This window comes from Rhincodon typus, chromosome 4 (assembly GCF_021869965.1).
Source record: "Rhincodon typus isolate 14 chromosome 4, sRhiTyp1.1, whole genome shotgun sequence".
NCBI classification, from domain to species: Eukaryota; Metazoa; Chordata; class Chondrichthyes; order Orectolobiformes; family Rhincodontidae; genus Rhincodon; species Rhincodon typus.
In genome coordinates, this window is record NC_063335.1 from 105,653,026 (window position 1) to 105,678,372 (window position 25,347).

A 25,347-nucleotide genomic window follows, 5' to 3' on the forward strand; every position below is an offset into this window, starting at 1 on the left:
CTGGCAGCATCTGTGAAGGAAAAAAATCAGAGTTAACATTTCGGTTCTGAGGAAGGGTCACCGGACCCGAGACGTTAATTCTGATTCTTTTCTTCACAGATGCTGCCAGACCTGCTGAGCTTTTCCAGCAACTTCTGTTTGTGTTCCTGATAGTTTAACTTTGCTGAAATAGGGAGAGACGGTGGTGCACATTGGTAAAGGACTAAAGCCAACTCGAGGCTTGGTGCCAACATGAACTGGATTGTAAGGACTGTTAGTCTGAACTTCTTATTTCTTTTACTTTTCTAATTTACTCCTATGATCTGTATAGCTGGACTTTTTATTTCTTTATTTTTCTAATTTTTCCCCCGAAGAATCTGTACTTAAGAATCAGTACCTCGGTACCTTTGTACATAAGATGGCACTGTAAATGTAAACTTTTCACTGCAATCATTTGAGTACATGGGACAAAAAAACTAATTCTAATTCTAAATGGCACTGGCCTCATAAACCAGCGATCCAGCTCAAGATTCTTGATGGGGGGAGGGGATGTGGTCAAATCTCACAGTACCTGGTGGAAATTAATTTCAATTACAAATAAACTGAAAGTCTTAGTGATGGTAATCATGAAGCTATTATCAATGGTTGTTTAAAAATCCGTCTGGTTCATCAGTGTCCTTTAGTGAAGGAAATCTGGCCAATATGGGTCTCCAGATCGTAGCAATGAGGTTGACTCTGAAATAGGCCTCACAAGCCACTCAGTCAAATACCAGTGACACCCGCAACTCATGAAAAGAAACAGAATGAACCAGCTTTCGGTGAAAAGGACACTTTCAATTAAAACTAATTGAGTGATGTGTGTTGGGTTTTTTGTAAGGATAGACTTGGGATGGTCATTTAGAACAGTCACTGCTGGTTAAAATAAAATTCCAGTGAAACACAACCCTCACCATGTAGCTGCTGTTTATTTCGTTCCCTGAGTTACAAAGTTTTACTCACCTCAAAAAGTTCCAGTATCATTTTAATGGTCCGTGTTACTGATTGTACAAAAATAACAATTTGAACAAATTTCGAAGGGTGGAACTAGTGCAAGATAGCCAAACAAAATACCTTTTCAGGCAAAAGGTGTGAGGCTTTAACTCTGGGAAATTGTATTCTATTCCTGCCTCTGACTTGAACCAGCGAGACGCGAGCAGCACTGTACTCTTGACCCGGTAACACATTAAACTACCTGTAACTTCTAGAGCGTGGCAATCCTCCGACATAGATCGGATCTTTGTGCCCACGATTGAGATCGGAAGCAGTTCCTGGTGACTCTCCTTGCTTGGTTTCCCGATCCGTTGAATTAAATGGGTCCATGACAGCCAAAATACCTGTGAACGTTCAAAATAATGTGTCAATCAAGGTGACCCTGGAACTGAGGTTCCTAGGTTTGTGTCTCTGATGTCAGTGGTCAGCCTGCTGTCCTTCTTGCTTGGGGCATACAAGGGTAAATATGTCCTGGTCTGATCACTGGAGAGTGAAGTCTGACAGGAAATATGACAGAAGTGTTAATGGACAGATAATAGCCTACTGGTATTATCACTAGACTATTAATCAGTTCTGAGGAAGGGTCACCGGACCCGAAACATTATCTCTGTTTTTCCCTTTACAGATGCTGCCAGACCTGCCGAGCTTTTCCAGCAACTTCTGTTTTTGTTATTAATCCCAGCAGTCCAGGTAAATGTCGCAGGGACCCAGGTTCAAATCCCACCATAATGGAATTCAATAAAAAGTCTGGAATTCACATATTAATGATGATCACAAAACCATTGCAAACTGTTGGAAGAAAATCCATCTGGTTCACTAATGTACTTAAGGGAAGGAATCTGCCATCCTTCCCTGGTCTGGCCTACATGGGACTCCTAGCAATATGGTTAACTGTCCTCTGGGCAAATGCCTACATTCTGTGAATGAATTAAAAAATATAGTATTTTAAGCAGCAATTATGGTCCTATAGTTGAATACCTGCTGACAATTAGTTTCTGGATTCATATACACTGACTAAAAATATCTTTGAAGTTGGAATTTGACTGTGGGTTTATTCTCTGGGTAAACAATTTATGGGAAATTTGAAACAAACAGAATATACTATTGTTTGGTTGCACAGAACTTGAGTATTGGACTCTTCAGGACAATTCACAAGAATACCAAATGAAGGGGGAAAACCATTGATACTGCATGAAAGAGGTGCACTGCTTGTTAGAAGCATCATCACGTCTCACTTTCAGTACAAGACTAGGCTGCATGATTCATGAAGAAAAGCTACTAAATAATATTTACAGTGGCAGCAGGTTACTGGCATGTGTGAGACAAAGATATTTCGAATATTCCATGCTCCAAGAAGACAGACTCACCCTAAAGGAAAGGGAGCATATTGTCATCAATATTGTAGTATACTATTTTGCATATTATAGTTAATAGAGGGTAACATGGGCATCAAGTGAATGCGTTTCTTTTGTAGCAGCTGATTGAGAAGATCCGCAGTGTTAATTGTAAATCTTCCAGTTTTGAAACCACACTGGTGTTCAGGGTTGATGTGTTCAGCATCTGACACAGGCAGTAAGGGCAAATACTGGTCCCTTAATGCTCACATGGAGATGCCTCAATCATTGTTACCAACACTACAGTTACCCTTCTTCCTCTCCAGGGTCACCCACTTAAACACCAAACAATAATTAGAAAAATAATTGGAAACAAGTTTGGTCAGAAATGTAGATTGACCTTCTTGGAATAATACCAAGGATTATTAAAGAAAATTCATACAGGGGATGTAGGGATGGCATGGCGGCTCAGTGGTTAGCACTGCTGCCTCACAGCACCAGGGACCTGGGTTCGATTCCACCCTCAGGCGACTGTCTGTGTGGAGTTTGCACATTCTCCCCATGTCTGCGTGGGTTTGATCCAGTTTCCTCCCACAGTCCAAAGATGTGCAGGTTAGGTGGATTGCCCATAGTGTCCAGGGATGTATAGGCTAGATGGGTTAGCTTGGGAAATGCAGGGTTACAGAGATAGGATAGGATAGGGGTGGGATGCTCTTTGGAGGGTTAGTGTGGGCTCGATGGGCTGAACTATCTGCTTCCACACTGTAGAGATTTTACGACTCTGTGGGCATCACTCAGCCAGTCTTTATCACCCATCTCTCGCTTTCCTTGAATGTCGGAGGCTGAGGGGTGACCTGATAGAAGTTTACAAAATCGTGAGAGGCATGGAGACAATGGATAGTTGGAGTCTTTTTCCCAGGGTAGAAATGTCAATTACTAAGGGACACAGGTTTAAGGTAAAAGGGAGAAAGTTTAAAGGAGATGTCAGAGGCAGGTTTTGTTTTACACAGAATGCGGAAAAGTGGCTGGAATGCACTGCCAGCGGACATGCAGACACAATAGCAACATTTTAAAGGCATCCTGACAGATACACGAATAGGCAGGGAATAGAGGGATAGGGGCCATGTACAGGCAAGAAGTGTTTAGTTTAGAAAGGCATATGTTGGTGCAGGCTTGGTGGGTCAAAGGGCCTGTTCTTATGCATATTGTTCTTTGCTCTTTGAGTAATTTGCTAAGACCATTTCAAATCAACCACAGTGCTGTGGGTCTGGAGTCACACGTAGGCCAGACCAGGTGAGGATGGCAGATTTCCTTCACTACAGACCGTGCGTGAACCAGATGGGTTTTCAAAAGTGATTGACAATGGTCACCATTAGGCTAGCTTTTAATTCTAAATATCGAATACAAATTTCACTGTCTGCTACGGTGTGATTTTAACCTATGTCCTGAGAGCATTAGCTCTGGATGACCAGATGCAGTGACATTATGAGATGTCACTGCCTCTTCTGATCAGGGAGTCCAGATGAAACAACAGAATAGACTAGGGTAAGCTACTCATTTGAAGTTCCACTACACAGCATTCTCCAGAAATAGGGATTTATAAATCTTTATTAAACCTAACGAGAAACACAAGCTCATTGGCTGATTAAGAAAACTGTTTTCTTACCTAGCTTCCGGTTGCGCTGAAATGCAATTTTAAACCATGTTCCATTGTTGTACCGTTTCTCAGACATAAGGGTGAGAACTCCAGACCCAAGGTCAAAGGTCACTCGCACTTTCCCATCTGCCAGCTCTACTGCTAAGAAGTCTCTCTGGTGAAGGGTAAAAAGGAAAAAGTTTAGGGACTTTGAACTTTCCGCATGAGAGCAATAAAAGGAACATTCTTGAACTCCCCTTCCACGTGGACATTCTGTGGTTGTCTCATTTTTTTTTGTTTTGTTTTGTGGAGGAAGCAGCGAAATCTACAGAACACTTCATCATAAGCAAGACCCAGTTCACCCTTTCCACTCCTCCATTCACAAAACTCCGCCAGGTACTCCGAAACTGAGCTTCCCTGACAAGGATGAAGGTAGGAGCGCTGTTCTTTAGATGTCTCACAGAGATTTCATTGTGTGGGGAAGCCTATTAAAGAGATTCTGAACAGGGTTGACCTGCCTCAGACAGAGCAGTGTCGCAATGTTCACGACTAAAGAAGCATTCCACACTCACAGTTTGTTAAAGACTTTTCACCAGGCTGTATTTGAACAAACTAGTCTGCATCATTGTTCAAATTACACAAAGATAACGTCACCACAGTCTTGTTCTCTCTTTAGAGAGAGACGACTGGTGATGGTTTAACCTGAGGGGTCACCACACCTCAGGTGAGGACAGAGGTTGAGAAGGAGAGTCCTTCATGGCAACCTCAGCCAGTAGGAGAACTGAGCCCATGCTGTTGGTGTCACACTGCATTACTAACTGGCTGTCCAGCCAACTGAGCTAACTGACACCTGACATAATGCAGATCCACTCCTGATACTGCAAAATCGTCAAAGGAAATTCACCCAAAGGAGCGACCAACCAGAGAAAGGTTGTCTTCTCGAGTTGAATGGAGGGAGCTGCTCCTCCCTTCTCTCCTGTCATGTGATAGGCTCAGAAACATGCAAGAGAAACAAATTTTAATTCGTGAGGGCAACGCACAGGATAAGTAAGTGTCAGCTGGTGAGTTTTTGTGAAGACAGCCAGGTCAGAAGGGGAGCATCAGAGCAGGGTCCTGGAGCTGAGAATGGGGGCTTAAGACCTGGGTCCTGGGGCTGGAAGTGGGGGGATTTCAGAGCAGTTTCAGAGCAGCTGGAACTGGGGGCTAAGTGAGAGGCCAGAGCTTGATGCAAAAGCCAAGTGTTTCACTGAGGCCAGGAGGGAAAGTCAGGAGACACCTTTCTGTTGAGGAGGCCCTCTGCCGATCAGGTCCAGGAGGGGTCAGGCGCTAGAAGAAGATTATGAGGGTGAAGGAATACTGCAGTGGGCTAGGAGGAGGGGGAGCATGCAAGAGGGAGATGCCTCAAGGGAATGGGTGAAAGGGGAGTGGGAGAGAGTGGGGGGAGGCAGCAAGGGATTGGGAAAGAGAAGGAGGCTTCAAAAGTAGGAGGAGAGAGAGACTGCAAAGAAAAGGGGTCAATTTCAAACCTGGTGTCAAGGAAACACTGCAAACTCGGAGCTAGGGAAACCTGAAATCTCTCGAGGTAATGAATGACTTGTGAGTGAATGTGGAATCTCTAGTTTAATGCTGCATATGTTTAGGCACTACCGTATTGGCAAAATTCAATTGATGCAATTGTAATCAATTGTAAATTTAAATTTAAAACTGAGACCTGAGATGCAATAAGGTATAGTAAGGATGTGGTTAAGATATTCCAGCTTTGCGAATATGCAATGAGAATGCATTATTTGTGACCACACCAAGGGAGTGGTATTTTTTTTTGTTTGCAAAAGTGTTTATCAATGAAAGAAAAACATTGTTGCTAACTGATGCCTGCTGTCTTGTGCCAATTTTAATACCATGGTGTCTGAGCTAATGCTTCCATTGTGTGTTGTGACTTTAAACTTAATGTAGATTTGATCTCGATTGAGGGTAGTCTTCAAATTTACCTCTGTGTGAGTTCAAATCCAAGAATGTTATTTTGTGACTTCATCGTCTAATAAAGGATTTAGGGAGAATGAAAAAGTAGCCACTGAAAACTGAAAGATTGTCCCCAGAATGCAAAAGTTAGCCCTCAATAGGAGACCTTGAAAAATAAATTACATATTATGCCCCATGTATACTTTGATCTTCCTTTGGGTCAGTTAATTGTCAATTGCCTGGTAACTGCTCAGCAGAGCATTACTATGGATGAGAAGCTCCCTCAGTGTGGGAAATAGCTTGCTCCATCTCTCTCCAGAACAGTGTGCTGTACCATCCGATAATTGTTCTAAAGGACAAAATTGCCGGTTTACACAATGAACAGGCAAGACAGCAGTACAGACAAAGGTAGTAAGATGCAAAAGTTGAAGGCGGTGTGAACGAACCTGTCTCGAGTTGCTACTGAATTGTTCTCAGAATGCTTTCAGCTTGTACTCTAAGAACCATTGAGCAAAGTACAAACAATTGCCTGAGAAAGATCAATTAGTTGTGTGGTAGTACAAAATTTGACTAAAAAAATACATTTTGCTGAAACTTTTACTCATCAGGACAGTTCACAAGAATACCAATTCAACAGGAAAACAATTACACTGAATTCTCCCACACAGTATAAATATTAGATTCCCTTTGAATTGGTACTTTTGGGAGTTACCCTGAAGAGTACAAAGTGAAAATCATCAACCCATTGTCTTTTACATTAACACTGAAAATCAGACAATAAGGATTTAAGATTTTAACAGCTCAACATTTGCAGTGGAAAGAAATGGAATGATCCTTCAAGAATGATTTCTCGTTCACCCGTACAGAAAGGGCTAATAATGTAACAACAAACTGCATTGTGCTTACGGTCCCATTTGAAGCGAGGTACAGGAGCAAGCCATTTGGTGAGAATGTGCTAAATTGCATCACTAGCTGGGTTGTTGTGGAACGTAGCACCTTCTCGACTGCTGAATAGCCACTGCCATCAAAGTGGAAAGCAATGTCTTCATTCTGTGACCTGCAGAATACATACAATGTATATCTACAATAAATCCTTTCCACCCGGTGTACATCATAGATTGATATCTTCACACAGAGGTGAAATTCTATTGGTGAGATACAACAAACCACTTTCGCCTGCAATAAAATGTCAGCTTTTTCATTTTGGCAAGAAGGATAGAGGAGCTGAATATTACTTAAACAGAGATAGTCTGCATAAAACTTCAGGATAGTGGGATTTGGGGTCCTCCTGCACAAATTATGAAATACTAGCATCTGAGTTCAACAGGTAATAAGGAATGGAAGATTAAATAGAATGTGAGCCTTTATTTGAAAGGAAATGGAATATAAAAACAGTGAAGTCCTGCTAAAGCTACATAAGGTCATAAGACCACAAGAAATAGGAACAAATGTAGGCCATTCGGCCTTTCACGCATGCTCCATCATTCAATAGGATCATGGCTGATCTGACATTCCTCCCATCCACTTTTCTGCCTTTTCCCCATGACCCTTATTCTCCTCCTGATCCAGAATCTGTTTATCTCAGCCTTAAACATATACAAGCTGTCCATAGCAAGGTGGTCTAAAGACTCTCAACCCTCAGAGAAGAAATTTCCCCTCATTTTAGTCTTAAATTGTCACCAGTTCTAAGGAAAGGTCACCGGACCCGAAACGTTAACTCTTGATTTTTTTCTTCATAGATGCTGCCAGACCTGCTGAGCTTTTCCAGTCACTTCTGTTTTTGTTGTTAAATTGTCACTCCTTTTATTTTGGGATGATGCCTTCTGGACCTAGACTCTCCAATGAGGGGAACCATTCTCTCAGCATTTATCCTGTCAAGCTCCTTAAGAATCCTACATGTTTCAATGAGATCACCTCTTATTCTTCTAAACTCCAGTGAGTAGAGTCCCAATGTGTTTAGCCTTTGCTCATAAGACAATCCTTCCATACTGGAGACCTTCGTAGTGAACCTTCTCTGAACTGCCATTAATAAGTAATATCTATCCTTATAAACAAGGACCAAACTTGTCACAGTACTCCAGATATGGCCTCACCAGCACCTTCTTAGCTAGTGGAGCAGCAAGTCTGAATGTGGTCAGGTGCCACAGCCTTTGCATTATCTAACGCCTGCATATGTTTCTTGATTTCACATTGAATGAATCAAATTGGCTGAAGACTGACAACATTCAAATGTGGTTTGGCAGGTGGAGAAAAAATACATTCCAGAAATCTGAGATTGAAATAAAAACTACTTGAAGTTTATAACAGTTCAATGAGCATCTGAAAGTGAATGAGAGATGAATGTTTGAACCATGACCCATTTAGACAACCGGTGATGTGCACAGTTCAAAAAGCAATCCAGTTTTCTCTGTCAAAGGCTAGTTAAAATACGGTGCATTTTATTTCTTATTGATATCGTTATGTTTATCTTTGTTAAAATGAATGTGTAAACTATTAGTATAACTAGTTCTGGTTTAAACAACACATTTTTACCATGGCGTGCCGCCTTTTACGAACGGACATAAAATATATGAATCTCAACAAAATAAAAACCAAAAATGAAGTTGTGTATCCGTACACTAATGGACTGAGCATTCACAGCATGTCATGATTCTAAAAGCGGTGAACAATTATTTTGAGCACCAGTAGCTTGAAATGAGAAGGGTCTAGGCCCGAAACGTCAGCTTTCCTGTTCCTCTGATGCTGCTTGGCCTGCTGTGTTCATCCAGCTCTACACCTGGTTATCTGAAATGAAGTTGGTTGTCTTGTCTCCTGCTGTCATTTCTGAGGGTGGACAATAGACGGTCAACGGAATGGGCCACACTTATGAGCAACGTGGTGTGTTGGTTTGCCATTGCTTTCTGTTGGATGGCTGACCAAGAAACTCTCCTGCTCTTAGCAACTACTCTCAGATGTGTTGAAAGGATTTACAGTCTGAACAGTCAACTGATTTCCCACGTAACTGGGCACACCTTCCATGGCCAACATGCCCTACAAAGAACAATACAGCACAGGAACAGGCCCTTCTGCCCTTTAAGCCTGAGCCGACACATTCTGCCCTTCAGTACTAAAGCCCTGGCATGGGACTTGAACCAGGACCTGCTGGCTGAGGGGCAGAGATGCTGCCCACTGAGCCACAAGAACCTGTCTACAGTAAAGATTAGAAAGGTTATGCTTAACTGCAACAATTTATACTGAGGATCGCAATGTATTCCATCTCCCAGAATAGGGACAAAAACGTCTTATTAGTTTCAAGGCTAACACAGAGTGGAGCTGGAGGAACAGAGCAGGCCAGGCAGCATCAGAGGAGCAGGAAAGTTGACGTTTCGGGTCGGGACCCTAAATAAAAGAAAGGCCTCAGCTTGGAATGTTTGGTGTCACCATCAATCAACCACAGATTCAAAGGACCCGTTCTGAAGAAGGGTCACTGCACCCGAAACGTTAACTCTGCTTTCTCTCCACAGATGCTGCCAGACCTGCTGAGTTTCTCCTGAACTTTCTGTTCTTGTTTTAGATAATTGTGTGAATCATTAAAAAAAAAACATAAACCACGTAACCCAATATTTACTGGTATAATTGGAAATGTCACTAGTTTAAAGAAAACATTTTTACAGCCTTCCATGAACAGGCACAGCTACAGAGGAAAGAATTAGAAGTAAAAAGAGAACATGCTGGAGAAACTCAGCGGATCTGGCAGTAGTTTTGGTTTCGAAATGTTCTGATTCTGACTCCACAGATGCTGCCAGATCTGCTGAGTTTCTCCATCACTTTTGGTTTTTATTTCAGATTTCCAGCATCTGCAACATTTTACTCTTTTTTTTGTTTAAAATAGGAAAGGACAAGCTGAGTTCATTGTTGCAGTGGGCCAACATGGATACGACAGAGTGAATGGCCACATGTGCTATAACAATTCTGTAATACTATAAACCATTAAAGGTGGAAATGATCAACAAAATAACAATAAGAGTGACCGGACCAGACTTACCTTGCAAAGCACCCACTACAACTCCCTTCCCTTTCTCGGAAGTTCCACAAGCCAATGGATTTCCCATCCAGGAAGGCTTCACCCAAGCAACCTTTGAAGTGGGTAATCTTCACAGCTGCTACTTTCTGTTGCAAAAGTAGATGATGTTATTCCAAAGAGAAAAGTAAATGCACAAACATACAAGAGAAAAGCAGTACAAATCAGAGAAGATGCACTGACCTTCATCTGTCGAGAGAGACCTCCAACAAACACCAGTGTGGTATTGCTCACATCCAGTACAGTGGAGGTTCCAGGAGATGTGGCTGTCTTTACCACTGGCTTGTCTAAACTGGACGATCCAACTTCTTGAACAGACAAGGTACCCATACGTCCAAACCTAGCAAACAAATTGTTATTTTGTTCAGCTCAAGCAAATAAATGATTTTAAAACTCAAAAAAGTTAGTATTAAACATTTATTTTCCAGCTAGGAAAATGGAATTTTAATTTACAAAGAAATTACATGTACTTCGCAAATAGGTTTTAACTGCATCTGAACTCCTGTGGCAGTATGCTCAGTTGGAATGTACCTTTCGAAAACATCCAGTTTCAGGTGTTCTAGCACATAAGCAGTTAGTAGCATCTTAGCTCCTGGCTTTAAATTAGACTACAAGGCATTGCAGAATGTGTGAGAAAGATCAGGGGCTGAATCTCCCTCTAGGGCAGTAGGCGATAATCAGTTCAGGACTCCCGTCCACTGCCCCGAGCCTCACCTTCTCAAGTCCAACTGATTAAAGTTGCAGGGAGAAGGCTCGACATGCCTACTGGTCTCAACCCACTCCTATTCTGTAATTACAGCAATGTCAAACACTTGTGGATAATCCATAGGCGACCAACAGCCTGCATAAGGATGGAGATGATGAGGGAAAGTCACTTACCTGGCAGCGTGAATCCTGTACCACTTGTTACTGTTAATTTGCTGATTGGGGTATTCTAATCTTGTCGTGCCGGAGCCCACATCCCATAGGAAGCCAACCCTGCCATGTCGCATCTCCAGAGCCAAGAATTCAGTCTAAGGAACAGGCAGAGGTTTAGTACAACTTCGGTTTTTGTAAAAATGAACAAATCTATTCAAATGCCACTTTTTGCTGTGCACAACATTGTTTGAAGAGATCTAAACGGAACAATGCATTTTAAATCTGGTTTTATCTAAAAGGATGTTCAAGCAAAATTACAGAAATGCTACATGCCACGGTATTCCTGACAACAAATGGCTAGGAAATCAATGTAAAAATATGTATAGGGTTTCCCAGATCTCGAAGAACGTCTGTACAAACTAATTTAAGAACATTATTAAAACGAACAAACTGGTAGATAAAAGAAATGCTTTGTTAAATGTTGATATTCTAAATGTAGAGCCTGCCTTCAGAGGGAAATGGCTCACAGCATCTGGCAGGACATGATCTGTCACTGTCATACTGTGAGTCCACTATTAGCTTCTGTAACATATGGATGAGATGTGGGTAATATAGTTCTGAAGAACATAATAAATTTTCATTACATCATGTGGTATCTACAGATGTACATTCTAATCACAGGCAAGTGTATCTTTGGGAAGTACTGCATGTCATGCCGGAAGAGGACAGAGCTGAGTAAGAGGGAGACTGTGAGCTTTATACCATTAGGTCACATATCACGAAATGGTGAAGCTGGCATGTAAAGTTATATGTCGGCTCGCTGCTGCAAGATATAACACAACAGCTTCAAATGCTGCAAAAAAATCCTGCACAAGCATGTTGGAAGGTCTAAATGGAAGAATGTTTTCTTTAAAAACTCTGCTCCATTCCAACCAGTTCATTGGTATATTCCCAGTATTACTATTGGAGTTTGTATCATCTACAACCACAGGTGAGGTGCTAGAGGGCTGGAGGGCGGTTAATGTTATTTTAGGAAGGCTATAAGGAGAAGCCTGGGATTTATAGACCTGTGAGTGTGACATCAGTGGCGGGTAAATTGTTGGAGGGAATTCTGAGAGATAGGATTTACATGCATTTGGAAAGGCAAGGACTGATTAGGGATAGTCAGTGTGGCTTTGTGCGTGGGAAATTGTGTCTCGCAGACTTGATTGAGTTTTTTGAGGATAGAACCAAAAAGATTGACAAGGGTAGAGTGGTGGATGTCTACCTGGACTTTAGTAAAGGCTTTGACAAGTTTCCACTTGGCAGACTGATTAGTAAAGTTAAATCACATGCGATTCAGGGTGAGCTTGCCAGTTGGATACAAAATTGGCTTAACAGTACAAGACAGAGGGTGGTGCCACAGGGATGTTTTCCAGACTGGAGGCCTGTGACCAGCCGTGTTCTGCAGGGATTGGTGCTGGGTCCAATTTTGTTTTGTCATTTATGTAAGTGATTTGGATGAGAATTTAAGAGGCATGGTTAGCAAGTCTGCGGATGACATCAAAATTGATGGTATAGTTGAAAGCGAAGAAGGTCAGCTAAGATCACAAGGGGATCTCAATCAACTGGGTCAATGGGCTAAGGAGCGGCAGATGGAGTTTAATCTGGATAAATGTCAGGTTTGCATTTTGATGAAACACACAACAGCAGGACTTACACAGTTAATGGTTGGGCTCTGGGAAAGATTTTCGAACAGAGAGACCTAGGGATTCAGGTACACAATTCTTCAAAATTTGTGCCACAGGTAGATAGGGCAGTTAAGAAGGCACTTAGCATGTTTGCCTTCATTGCTCAGACCATTGAGTATAGGAGTCGGGATGTCATTTAATGTCGTATAGGACGTTGGTGAGGACACTTCTGGAGTATTGTGTACAGTTCTGGTCGCCCTGTTACAGGAAGGATTGCCAGGACTGGAGAATTTGAGACATAGGGATAGGCTGGATAGGCTGTGACTTTTTTCACTGGAGCATAGGAATTTGAGGGGTGACCTTATTGAGGTTTTTAAGATCATGAGGGGCATAGATAAGGTGAATAGCAAAAGCCTTTTCCCTCAGGTGTGGGAGTTCAAAACTAGAGGACATATTTTTAAGGTGAATGGAGAAAGTTTTAAAAGGAACCTGAAGGGCTTCAAACAGAAGGTGGTTTGTGTGTGGAATGAACAGCCAGAGGAAGTGGGAAATGCAGGTACAGTTACAATGTTTAATAGACATTTGGACAGGTATATGAATAGGCAAGGTTTAGAGGGACATGGGCCAAATGTAGGAAAGTGGGACTAGTTTAGTTTAGGAAACTTGGTCGACGTGCATCAGTTGAACTGAACAGTCTGTTTCTGTACTGTATGACTCTATGAAATTACACCATTATTCAGTGAGTTATTTTCACTTGAGAAGTTGTATAATACATCAGAGTAAAAACTACAAATTAACTACAGTTAGCAAGAGATGGGAAATGTTGCCTTCCCGAAATAGTGGTACAGAATTTTTACAAATTTCGAGAAGTTAATTGTTAATCCTGTTCTCACACAAGACAGAAGTGGAAGGGAGTAATTTCATTTAAGTTACAGGAATTTGAAACATAAGTAAACCTCCATGGGTGCAAACAATATGGGTGGACTGACTAATTCACTTGATAGACTATTTTAATGATCTGACTGTCCTGTAATATTGTAACACCCATCGAGGGCACTCCGCAGTTTGTTACAGCAGCTATGTCTGGTTACTCACGCTGGTGCTGCTGCCGAGGTAGAACAGCAAATTTTCCGATTCGGAGGTTTTCACATTCAGTGTCAGAGTGTTGTAATTGCTGCTTGTTAGCGCTGGTTGGTAGGCACGGATACAATCTCGGTTGGCTGATACTGCCACCTTAATCTGGGAAAAAAAATCAAATTCAGGTTCAGTATCAAAATGGCAGGATCTGATATTGGCACAAGGGTGACCACCTCTATCACAAACACAGAGGGTTTAGCAACATCACCTCATCAGCCCCCAGTCAGTTAGACCGTTCTGACAGGACAAGGCTCCTACTCCACGTGAATACACCGGCCCTGAGTGTTAGCAGCTACCGTGACCCCAACAAAACAAACACTGCAACTCACCGGCCCGTCCCCACACTTATAATAGACTCCACTCAATGCCCTGTCCCTATGTGCCTGAACCCACCTCAAACAAAAAACTCCATCCCATTGCTGGTCTACGTATGCTTCCACCATCAACCTGTCCACCCTGACAAAATATCCAACGTCCTGTGCTGTTTCTGTGCAGCCAACCCTTCTGTTCGCATCTGCCCCCAATAGGCAGCTCATTGCAGAGCAATGCTCATCAATAATTACGGCCCATCTCTAATTTGCTCGATAAAGGGGTAGTGAACTACCTTCTTGATTCACTACAGTCCTGTGGTGTAGGGCCAACCCCGGTGTTATTAGGGAGGGAGTTGCAGTATTTTGGCCCAGTGGTGGGGAACGCATGGGGATATAGTTCAAAATCAGGATGGCTCGTGGCTTTCAGGGAAACTTACACATGATCCCCCGTAATGCCCTTATCCTTCTTGGTGGTAGAGGTCATGGTTTGGAAGGTGCTGTTGGTGGAGTCTTGATGAGCTATTATACTTGCAAATTATACACATTGTTGCCACTGCATCAGTGCTACAGGGAGTGAATGTTTGTGGGTGTGGTACCAGTCAAACAGGCAGCTTTGTCCTGGATGGTGTCAAGTGTTATTGGAGCTACAAGTGAGTATTCCATCACACTCCTGACTTGTGCCTTGTGGATGGTGGACAGATGCTGGGGAAGACAAGAGGTGAGTTACTCACTGTAGGATTCTCAGCCTCTGACCTGCTTGTGTAGCCACAGTAATTCCATGGTTGGTCCAGCTACGTTTCTGGTACATTGTTGGTAAAGGGGGGGATGTAGCAAGGATCATGCCATTGAATGTCAAGGGAAAATATTGGATTCTCCCTTGTTGGATATGCCCAAAACCTGCCACTTGTGTGGTGTGAATATTATTTGCCACTTGTCCACCCAATATTATCCAGGTCTTGCTACATATGGGCACGGATGATTTCAGTATCTGAAGGGTGACAAATAGTGCTGAACATTGTGCAATCATCAGCCACCATCCTTATTTCTAACCTTATGATGGAGGGAAGTGATTGATGGAAGCAGCTGAAAAGCATTGGACCTATAACACCGCTCTGAGGAATTCCTCAGCAAATAAACTGGCCCTTAAGATCTCGAACTAAAACTTGAACCTGTATCTTATTTACTGGTAATACTAAGGACAGAATGCAGTTTTTCACAATGCTTTTATGAGACACGTTGAAGAGTAAGACTGAGAGACCGGAACACAAATAATTTTAGGCAAGTTAGCAAGTAGAGTTTAGGTTTCACTTTTTCTTAATGTGTTGAAAGCCTATAGATACAGACTTCAAGAAAACTCAGAATCAGAGCACTGTTTTCAAGCATGAGAAAGAATTGAATTTAACTATGAGATGGTGCCACACGTGACTTAAGCAGAAATTAAAGACATAAGAACATGAAAAACAGGGCTAGGAGGAGACCATTCAGCCCTTCGGGCCAGGTGTTAGCAATCATGGTCATTGGTGTCAACTCCAATTTCCTGCCCATTCTCCATTGCAGCTACAGACAAACCAAATGCCCCGCACTACTGGGGGCAAAACAAGCAACCACCGACATTAATCTTTGAAAGCTTTACTGCACCATCAACGCATACTGGCTGCTCACTGGCTGGATACTCACCGAAGCAGCTTGCTTCCGGGCCTGAATGATCAATTCCTTTATCTCTGATAAGTTTCTGTTCAGGTTGTCCTCCAGCATTTTCAGCGGCTTCAACTTGTCCAGCAGGTAGTTGGCTTGAATTTCAACCTCCCGCACCTTCTTCCCAGCTGCTGCCGCTGAACGGGAAAGAGCAGAAATTTAAATACAGGCAGAACAGAATGCCACCTACACTGTATAAGGTATAGCATCAATAGAGCTGGAAGCAAGATATCCATTATGCTGGGGTGAGGCAGCAAAGTGGCAGATAGCATGATTTTGACTTCTTTGTAAAAAAAAACTAAATGTGCAAGTGCTTGTTTTGGCTCTGCACCTGTCCAGTCATGCAAAATTAGTGCATTTGTCAAGAATGACCCTTAATCAATTTCTCACTGCAAACCTACCAGTCTTCGCTGAATCACTGATGAGGACATTTGTTTCTCTGACGGTTTTATTGATCCTCGCTATAGAACCAGATGTGCTCAGCAGCTGCCGACTGAACTGCTGAATCTCAGTGAGAGATGCAGCTGCTGTCAGATTTGCCGAGACTACACGATCCCTTGCCTCTTGGAATCGAGCATCCGTCCCTGCAAGAAACAAATGGAGATGTTGTTTTTCAGAACCATCTCACGCTTTGCGATCACCCCCCCCGCCATGTTCAAATGCCTCCGTGGCTCAGTGGTTAGCACTGCCGCCTCACAGCGCCAGGGACCTGGGTTCAACTGCACCTTCGTGGGACTGTGTGTGTTAGAGCTTGCACATTCTCCCCAGGTCTGTGTGGGTTTCCTCCGGGTGCTCTGGTTTCCTCCCAGAGTCCATGCATGGATAGGCCATGCTAAATTGCCTCAGAGTGTCCAGGGATGTGCAGGCTAGGTGGATTAGCCATTGTAAATGCAGGATTACAGCAACAGTGTTGGGGATTTTCAGAGGATCAATGTAGACTTGATGGGTTGAATGGTCTCTGTCTACATTGTAGGGATTCTATCCACCTCTGTAACCTTCTCCAGCCCTGTGAGCCTCTGAGATCTCCCTGTTTCTCATCCCTGATTTCCTTCCTTTCTCTGCTGGCAGCTGTGTCTTTGGCTGACTTAGCCTCATATCGGGGGATATTCCCCCTGTAACACTCACATTTACATGACTTTGTGGTCCCTCTTTAAGTAGCCCCTCCTGTCAAATTATGTCTGATGTACCATTTTACAAAATTTTACAAAAGTAAAGGCACTATATAAAGGCACATTCCTACTGCTGTTGTGCGTTTTGTATCAGCCAGACACAGCACATTGAGGAAAATTGGGCAAGTCCCTGAGGGAGCCCTCCCATTTCTCGTCTGTGCATGGTGCCTGAGAGATCCAAATGGGCTCTAAAGCCCTTCAGTGAGTAAATTTGAATTCCCCGCACTGTGATTGCTTCTAAACCTGGTTTCACAAAACTCCAATGACAAAGGTTTGGTGTAATTCAGAGTCTCGGAGCTGACTGATACCTTTACACAGCTCAGCAGCCTTCACACTACCTGCACTGCCCTACAATACTGAAACCCACCTCACTCTTATTCAAGTTTCTTCATCCACTCAATCACCCAGTTATTGGTGGAGGCTATTTGGCTCATTTTCTGCACCAGCTCTGCGAAGGAACAATTGTAGTTGACTCTTAACTGCCCTCTGGGCAATTAGGGATGGGCAATAAATGCCGCCTGGCCAGTGACACCCTCGTCCCGTGAATGAATAAAGAAAAAAAGAACAAAAACCTGGTGCCACTCCCCTGCTTTCTCCCATAGCCCTGCACATTCTTCCTTTTCACGTACAAATCCAATTCCTTCACAAATACTTTGTGTCTCCAGAAAATGCACACTCTCATCCAATGCATTCAATTATAATATTTCCAAAATTGCTGATGACACTAAATTGGGTGGATGACGTTAAGTTATGAGGAGGGTGCAAAGACGCTTCAAGAGGACATGGATAGACTACATGAATGGGCCAGAATGGGGAAGATGTCATAGAACGTGAAAAAATGAGAAGTTATCCACTTTGGTTAAAAGAAAAACAGAAAAGAGGGAACATTTCTTAAATGCTGAAAGCTTAGAAAGTCTAAGTGTCCAAAGGGGATTGTCTATGAATCACGACAATCACAATAAGCTAATTGGTATGTTGGCTTTCATTTCGAGGAGTTTTGAGTGATATAAGTAAAGATGGTTTGCTGTAGTTGTAGAGAGCCTTGGTGAGACTGCACCTGGAGTATTATGCACAATTGTGGTCTCCTCATTTAAGGCCTTAGAGAGTGTGCAATGGAGGTTCACTGGACTAAACTCTGGATGGTCGATTGTTTTAGGAGAGATTGTGGAAAGTGGTTCTGTATTCTCTAGTTTCAAAGAAGATGAGTTAATCTCATTGAAATTTACAGCATTCTTACAGGGTGGATATAGACAGAGTGGTTTCCCTGGCTGCTAACTCTAGAACCAAGGGACATAATGTCAGGAGTAGAGGTAGGCCACTTAACACTGAGATAAGGAGGAACTTCCTTGCTCAGAGGCTGTGAATCTTTGGTATTCTCTACCCCAGAGGGTTGTAGTAGCTCACTCATGAGCAGGTTCAAGACAGAAATCAATAGGTTTCTGGAGAGGAATAAACACTTGAAATGTCATAACATTCAAGGCTATAGGCTAAGTGCTGTAAAGTGGGAGCAGTGTTGATTTTGAGTAGTTTTTGTCAGTGCTGACTCAATGCGCTGAAGGCCTTCTGTGTACTGTAGGATTCAATGAATGACATTAGGAGATATTGGAACTAATGTGAGAAAATGGCACTGAGGAAATGACTAGCCATGATTTAGATAGTGTGGAGTTCTGACAGGCTGAATGGCCTATTTCTGCTCTAATGTTCCTAGCTCTGATTTCTTAAAAAAAAAGTTTTATCTCATATCACTTGTGTTTGTTCCATCAATTACTTTAAGTCTGTGCCCAATTGTTCTCAATCCTTTCACGAGAGAGAGTACCTTCCCGTCCGCTCTTTCCAGACCCCCCATGATTTTGAATCCCTCCATCGAATCTCTCTTCTCCAAGGAGAACAGTTATAACTTCTCCGAATTACTTACATAACTGAGGTTACTCATCCCTGGGACCATTCTCATGAACCTGTAACACAACCGGAGCTGTCGTGAACCTGGATGTTACTTAATGACAGCATTGCAAAGAATTCTATTAATCCCTGAAATAATGGTGTGGATTTCACTCTCACCTGTAAAAACTCACTGTTAAACTACTGGAGAAATGCGGCTGTTTTTATAGGATTGGGGGTAAGGTAGGTGCTGGTGATTGGATTGGTGTAAATTTCTCTGAATATACAAATGAAAGACAATTACTCAGATACGTTCCCCAGAGAGTTACATAAGTTATCTGAAACTTCCTCAGTGGAAATTGTACAGTTTATACTTTTGTTTCCTCAGGAAGTTCCTACTTGGCTTCATGGCTTGTTTCAATGACTTACCATTTGGCATTTGTGCCAGAATGTGCCAGGGCTCCCTGAGGTGCCTGCTCACATTACCCACGCCTTTCTGAATCTGGTCAACCTTCTCCTTTAATCCATTCAGCTGATTCACAAGCCCTGAACATTTAAGAAGAACCAAAGAAGCTGTTCAGATACCAGATAACTTTATGATAGAGTCAAACGGTTACCATGCAGAAAGAGGCCATTCGGCCCATCATGTCAATGTGAATCTCTGTAACAATAATTTGGCTCGTCCCGCTTGTGACTAAATCTGCCTCTGCCACTGCTCTTCAGTAATTTGCTCCGGATCCTAACCAGCCAACATGCGAAAAGCTTTCTCTTCATGCCAGCTTTGGTCCTTTGGTTAATTGCTAAAGTCTGTATTGTCAACCCAATGGGAGCTAATGGGAGCGGCTGCTCCTGATCTACTTCGCCTTGACTTTGCATGATGTTAAAAACCTCTATCACAGCTCCTCTCAATGTTCTCCTTCTAAGGAGAACAATCTCAGTTTCTCCAATCAATCCAGGTAACCAAGGTCCCTGTAACCATTCTTCCAAACCTTCAACCAAGTGACATGGTGGCTACGTGGTTAGCACTGCTCCCTTACAGCGCCAGAGACCCAGGTTCAATTCCAGCCTCGGGTGACTGCCCGTGTGGAGTTTGCATGTTCTCCCCATGTCTGTGTGGTTTTCTGCCGGGTGCTCCGGTTTCCTCCCACACCCCAAAGATGTACAGTTTAGGTGGATTGGCCAAGCTAACTTGTTCTGTAGTATCCAGGGTTGTGTACAACAGGTGGGTTAGCCATGGGCAATGTGGGGTTATGGGAATAGGGTGGAGCTGGGTCTGGGTAAGATGCTGTTCAGAGGGTCGGAGTGAACTTGATGGGCTTCCTCCTGCTCTGCAGGGATTCTATGACCCATGAAAGCCTTCAGTCCTTTGAAGGTCTAATCAAAATACCACTTCAGGTTGGAGCATTATTTTGTAAAATGTCAGCCTAACTTTATTGTTCCTGTACCCTGTGCCTCTTATTTATTTAGGATCTCCTATTCCCTTTTGAACCACTTTCTTAATCTTCCCCCGACCCCCACCCCCCAAGGTCCTAGGGCTACCGGATAACTTCAGATGGATGGCAACACCGTCCCTTGGCTCAGCAGCGCTGTGGCAATGTGGCCACTACTGGAACTGCAGACAGCTCACCATGCTGAGTCGCCAAGCTGTTGGGTTAAAAGCTAACCCCCTGGGTCTTGCTGTGGCCAATCCGACAAGTCGCACAGGGTAGAGAGCACAGTGGAGTCGAGGGGCCGGGGTGCTAAACGAATGGTGAAGGCAGGGAATGCCTTGTGGGGGGTGGTCCCCTCTTTGAGGCATGGAGCCTGAATGAGGGGGGCCACTGTCTTAGCTGATGAGAAGGCCACCAGATCTCACCTAGAGTTCAATCCTATCTTCTATATATCAATGGGCCCCCTGCTGCTGCAAAAATATCGGTGATGACAGGAGGAGGCCAGTAATTGGCGCTCCCAAAATAGCACCAGATTTTACCACCAGGCAATCAAGATGGAAACCAGGCAGTGTGGCAAATCGGTGGGAGATCCACCAATTTCTGCCCAGCATCAATACCAACTCCGACCTGATTGTAGATACAAAACAATTAAAGGTGTAACATCAGGTGAATGAAGTTCCAAGAAATATTGCCCTCACTCCAAGAAAGCTCAGTGACCTGCAGAGTACTGACCATTAGCAATGGTTACTTGTTCTCCAGAGAAGACAACTTGGCAGCTCATAAGGTGTTCACTATCCATCCCAAATCCCCAGGCACTCCAACATGAGGGCTGCCAGACAATCCGTGAGATGTTACTCCAATCCTGCTGCCTTCCAACGGCTCCCAAAGAGTAATCTGCACATTTTTTTTTAAGATAGGCTGGGACTTTTTTTTACTGCAGCATAGGTGGTTGAGAGGTGACCTTATAGAAGTTCATAAACTACTGAAGGGCACAGATAGAGTTAATGGTAGGTGCCTTTTCCCTAGGATGGGGGATTTCAAGATTAGGGGGCACATTTGTAAGGTGAGAGGAGAGAGACTTAAAAAAAGACATGAGGGGCAAATTTTTTTGTATAGAGGGTGGTTCGTGTGTGGAATGAACTTCCTGAGGAAGTGGTGGATGTGGGTACAATTACAACATTTAAAAGACATTTGGATAAGTGCATGAATAGGAAAGGTTTGGAGGGATATGGGCCAGGAGCAGGCAGGTGGGACTAGTTTAGTTTGGGATTATGTTCGGCATGGACTGGTTGGATTGAAGGGTCTGTTTCCGTGCTGTATGACTCTGTGACAAATGCGGCACTGGCAGACAGGGAGCCTTTGAGATTTCCCGCTGTGACAGCGAGGAATTGGAGTCAGAAGTGTCTGAAAAGGCAAGTTCGTATGGAATTCCTCTCAGGTTGGTTGTGGCCTAACAAGAACAAGCAGGTCCACCAGACCTTACACTGGGGTTATGTGCCATTGACGTCTCTCCTCCTCCCACTCTTGCAATGCTGTCTGATCCCTCCCTCCTCCTATGCACTCAGTGCCAACAACTCTTCTATTTGGCCCCTACCAAAGACCTTATCCTATTGCTGCCCAGCAGTCCTCGCCATTGGGTTTGGGTGTAAGGCTGATGATGAACATTTAATTGAGGACCCAGAATTAAGACCTTCCCCAGTCCCACACTGTTGAGGGATTATCTTTCTATTCCTGATCGTTATTAAAGTTGTCCCTAAGCTTTCTGCGGAGTGCTCTTTAAAAAGGCCAAGAATGTGTGTTTTCAATTTAGGTGTTATCAGAAAAGGCACTAGATTTTCGAATGCAATCATAGAATGATATAACACAGAAACAGGCTATGGGTCTCTATGTACCTCTAACCAGTTAGTTGTATTCCTGGCTCATTCCCCGTAGCCCATTTACTTCATTCAGTTCATTGGTTTCCATTAAGAAGTGCTGAGATTAATGCTGAATACATAAATTAGTATTACATAGTAGTACATAGTAAATAATTACTTACCAGCAGTTTTGTTTTTCAAGCCATTTGCATCGCTCAGGATCTCTGAACTATGCTGGGCTGACTTCCTGCCAAACTCCTCCAGTGGTGTTTGAGGACCGATAACCTTAATAAAGAGCAGGTGTATAGAAGCATTACACTCAAAGTAACAGAGTCACACGGAAAACTGATATTAGGATGTAGCAGCCAATAACAGAAATAATGGGCCAGTACAATAAGCGCTGCTATTTGCTCAGTGCATTTTTAAAGTGTTTTGCAATCAGATAATTCCACCTAATAATGTGCTCGATCTCCAACATTTCAGTACAGATTCCAATATCTGCAGTAATTTGCTCCTACAATGTGCTTGATCTGGTCCTTCATGCTTGGTAACACTCCAGAAGTGTGAAAGCCAGGTACAGAGTACCAGGGTCAATTATAACAGTATGGAGGGATTTAGATTTAGATTTATTTAATATTGTCACTCATACCTAGGTACAGTGAAAAGTGTAAAATGTCACCACGTTCCAGTGCCATCTTGGATTATAGAATAAATTACTGATTAAATTGTACATATGGTAAAATACTGAATAAATTAATATTAAATTGATATTATTAAAAACTTATCTTATGAGCAAAGGCTAATAGGTTGGGACTCTACTCACTGGAGTTTAGAAGAATGAGAGGTGATCTCATTGAAACGTATAGGATTCTTAAGGGGTTTGACTGGGCAAATGTTGAGAGGATGTTTCCCCTCATGACAGAGTCTAGGACTAAACATACATCACGTCAGAATAAAACAGTGCAGATTTAAGACCGAGATATGGAGGGATTTCTTCTCTCCGAGGATTGAGTGTCTTCGGAATTCCTTGTCACAGAGAGCTTTGGGGCAGAGTCCTTGTGTATATTTACGGCTGAGATAAATAGATTCTTGATCAGTAGGAGAATTAAGGGTTATGGGAAAAGGACGTGAGGAGTATCAGATCAGTCATTATCGTACTGAATGGCGGAAAATGCTTGAGGGGCTGAACGGCCTACTCCTGTTTCTATTTTTTATGATTTAATGGAAAGTCTTTTGTAATAAAAAGTGTGGGAAAGAACATTGAGGGGGACAGTGTCATCAAAATTTTGTGAAAAAAGTTTCTAGAGAGAGAAGAGGAATTTGGTAGTTTATGTGACTGAGATCTATCGCACAAGAGGTAGACTTGATGATTACTATGGATTTTATCCAATCCAAATAGTGTTTATGTTCCTAAGTATGATTAAATTATTCCAAGTAAAAAATGTAGACTTTTTCTGCAGGTATTGTATACCGAGTGCTGCAGTGTTCCATAGAAATAAGCCATTATTTAGTTCAATAACTGTAGTAAGATCAGGTCTGCACATGAATTAGTGAACATTGTTAGGCTTTATTAAAAACAGAGAAGTGTCAAAGGCCAGGAACCAGCCGGTTTGAGAAGCTGCCATCTGTCTAGTAAGCATTGTTGACATAGATTTTAGTAAAGCCTTTGCAACGTTCCACATGGTAGACTGAATACTAAAGTTAGACCACATGGGATTCAGGGAGAGCTTGCAAAATTGGCTTGACGGTAGGAGACAGAGGGTGGTGATGGAGGTTGCTTTTTTGGACTGGACATCTGTGACCAGTGGTGTTCTGCAGGAATCGGTGTTGGGTCCACTGTCGTTTGTCATTTATATAAACAATTTGGATGAGGTTTAGGAGGGCTCGTTAGTAATTTTGTAGATGATACCAAAATTGCTGGTATAGTTGACATTGAATAGCATTATCTAAGATTACAAAAGGATCTTGAACAATTGGGCAAATGGGCTGAGGAGTGGTAGATGAAGTTTAATTTTGATAAATTTGAAGTTTGTGTTTTGGAAAAATGAGCAAGGGCAGGACTTATACAGTTAATGGTAGGGCCCTGGGTGGTGTTGTCAAACAGAGAGACCTAGGGATTCAGGTACATAATCCTTTGAAAGTTGCATCACAAATAGATAGACTGGTTAAGAAGGCATTTAGCGTGCTTGCCTTCATTGCTCAGACCATTGAGTATAGGAATTAGGACATCATGTTGAGGTTGTACAGGGCATTGGTGAGGCCACTTTTGGAATACTGTGTGCAGTTCTAGTCACCCTGCTATAGGAAGGATGTCATTAAATTCAACAGAGTGCAGAAAAGATTTACCAGGAATTTGCCAGGACAGGAGTGTTTGAGTTATAAGGAGAGACTGTGCAAGTTGGGACGTTTTTTCACTGGAGTGTAGGAGGTTGAGGGTGACACTTACAGAGGTTCATAAAATCACGAAGGGCATAAATAATATGAATAGCAAAGGTCTTTTCCCTTGGGTGGGGAGTTCAAAACCAGGCAACATAACTTTAAGGTGAGAAGAGAAAGATTTAAAAGGAACTTGAGAGGCAATGTTTTACATAGAGGATGGTTCGTACATGGAATGAACTGCCAGAGGAAGTGGGAGATGTAGGTACAGTTACAACATTTAAAAGGAAAGATATATGAATAGGAAAGGTTTGGTTGGACATGGGCCAAATGCAGGCAAGTGGGACAAAATTTAGTTTGGGAAACTTGGTTCGCATGGATGAGTTGGATTGAAAGGTCTGTTTCCATGTTGGATGCCTTTACGTCTACAAGAAAACAATATGAGAACACATATATCCTCCAAGTGCGCTGAGAATGCTATTGCAGATTGATGCCTCAAGCAAAAGTTACTTGGAAGCAGAGTGGCATGAAGTGGGAGGACAGTGGGAGAATGTAGCAGGAATTGAATGTTAACAGTTTATTGGAAGAGCGAATTTGTGGGAGATACGTGGAGTAAAGTGTTAACTATACCTTTATAATAATGGCTACTGAGCATGTGTGTAAGGACTATGTCAATACAACATCAGTTTGCACAGAACTGGGAAATGAGCGTGTTGAGTTCCAAGGATATCCCTTCTTACTATCTCCTAAAGGTAGCTAATACTTTGTAAAGGCTAACTGGCATCAGTGTGGACTACCTTTTATTAACAACCCAAACGTGATATTACTACAGCAACAAAGAAAACATGAATTATCAATGGGTAACTAAATACTTTCACTAGCGAAAGATGAAATTTAATGCATCTAAATACAACAATGACTAATCTGCTCCAAGGGTGAAATGGAAATATGGATTTGAATATATATGGTG

At 42.7% G+C, this 25,347-nt stretch overlaps 1 protein-coding gene across 1 annotated transcript in view; it reads right to left on the reverse strand.

Annotated features, from left to right (window-relative positions):
• lama1 (laminin, alpha 1) overlaps positions 1-25,347 on the reverse strand; it is a 221,825-nt gene that overhangs the window by 42,763 nt on the left and 153,715 nt on the right. Inside the window, exons 39-49 of the mRNA XM_048596187.1 lie at positions 22,184-22,286; positions 19,145-19,261; positions 16,070-16,252; positions 15,651-15,805; positions 13,621-13,764; positions 10,877-11,010; positions 10,181-10,337; positions 9,962-10,086; positions 6,844-6,994; positions 4,009-4,153; positions 1,211-1,352 (exon numbers count right to left, since the gene is read on the reverse strand). Of these exons, the coding sequence (XP_048452144.1) occupies positions 1,211-1,352; positions 4,009-4,153; positions 6,844-6,994; positions 9,962-10,086; positions 10,181-10,337; positions 10,877-11,010; positions 13,621-13,764; positions 15,651-15,805; positions 16,070-16,252; positions 19,145-19,261; positions 22,184-22,286 (1,556 nt within the window). The remainder of the gene's footprint in view (positions 1-1,210; positions 1,353-4,008; positions 4,154-6,843; positions 6,995-9,961; positions 10,087-10,180; positions 10,338-10,876; positions 11,011-13,620; positions 13,765-15,650; positions 15,806-16,069; positions 16,253-19,144; positions 19,262-22,183; positions 22,287-25,347) is intronic.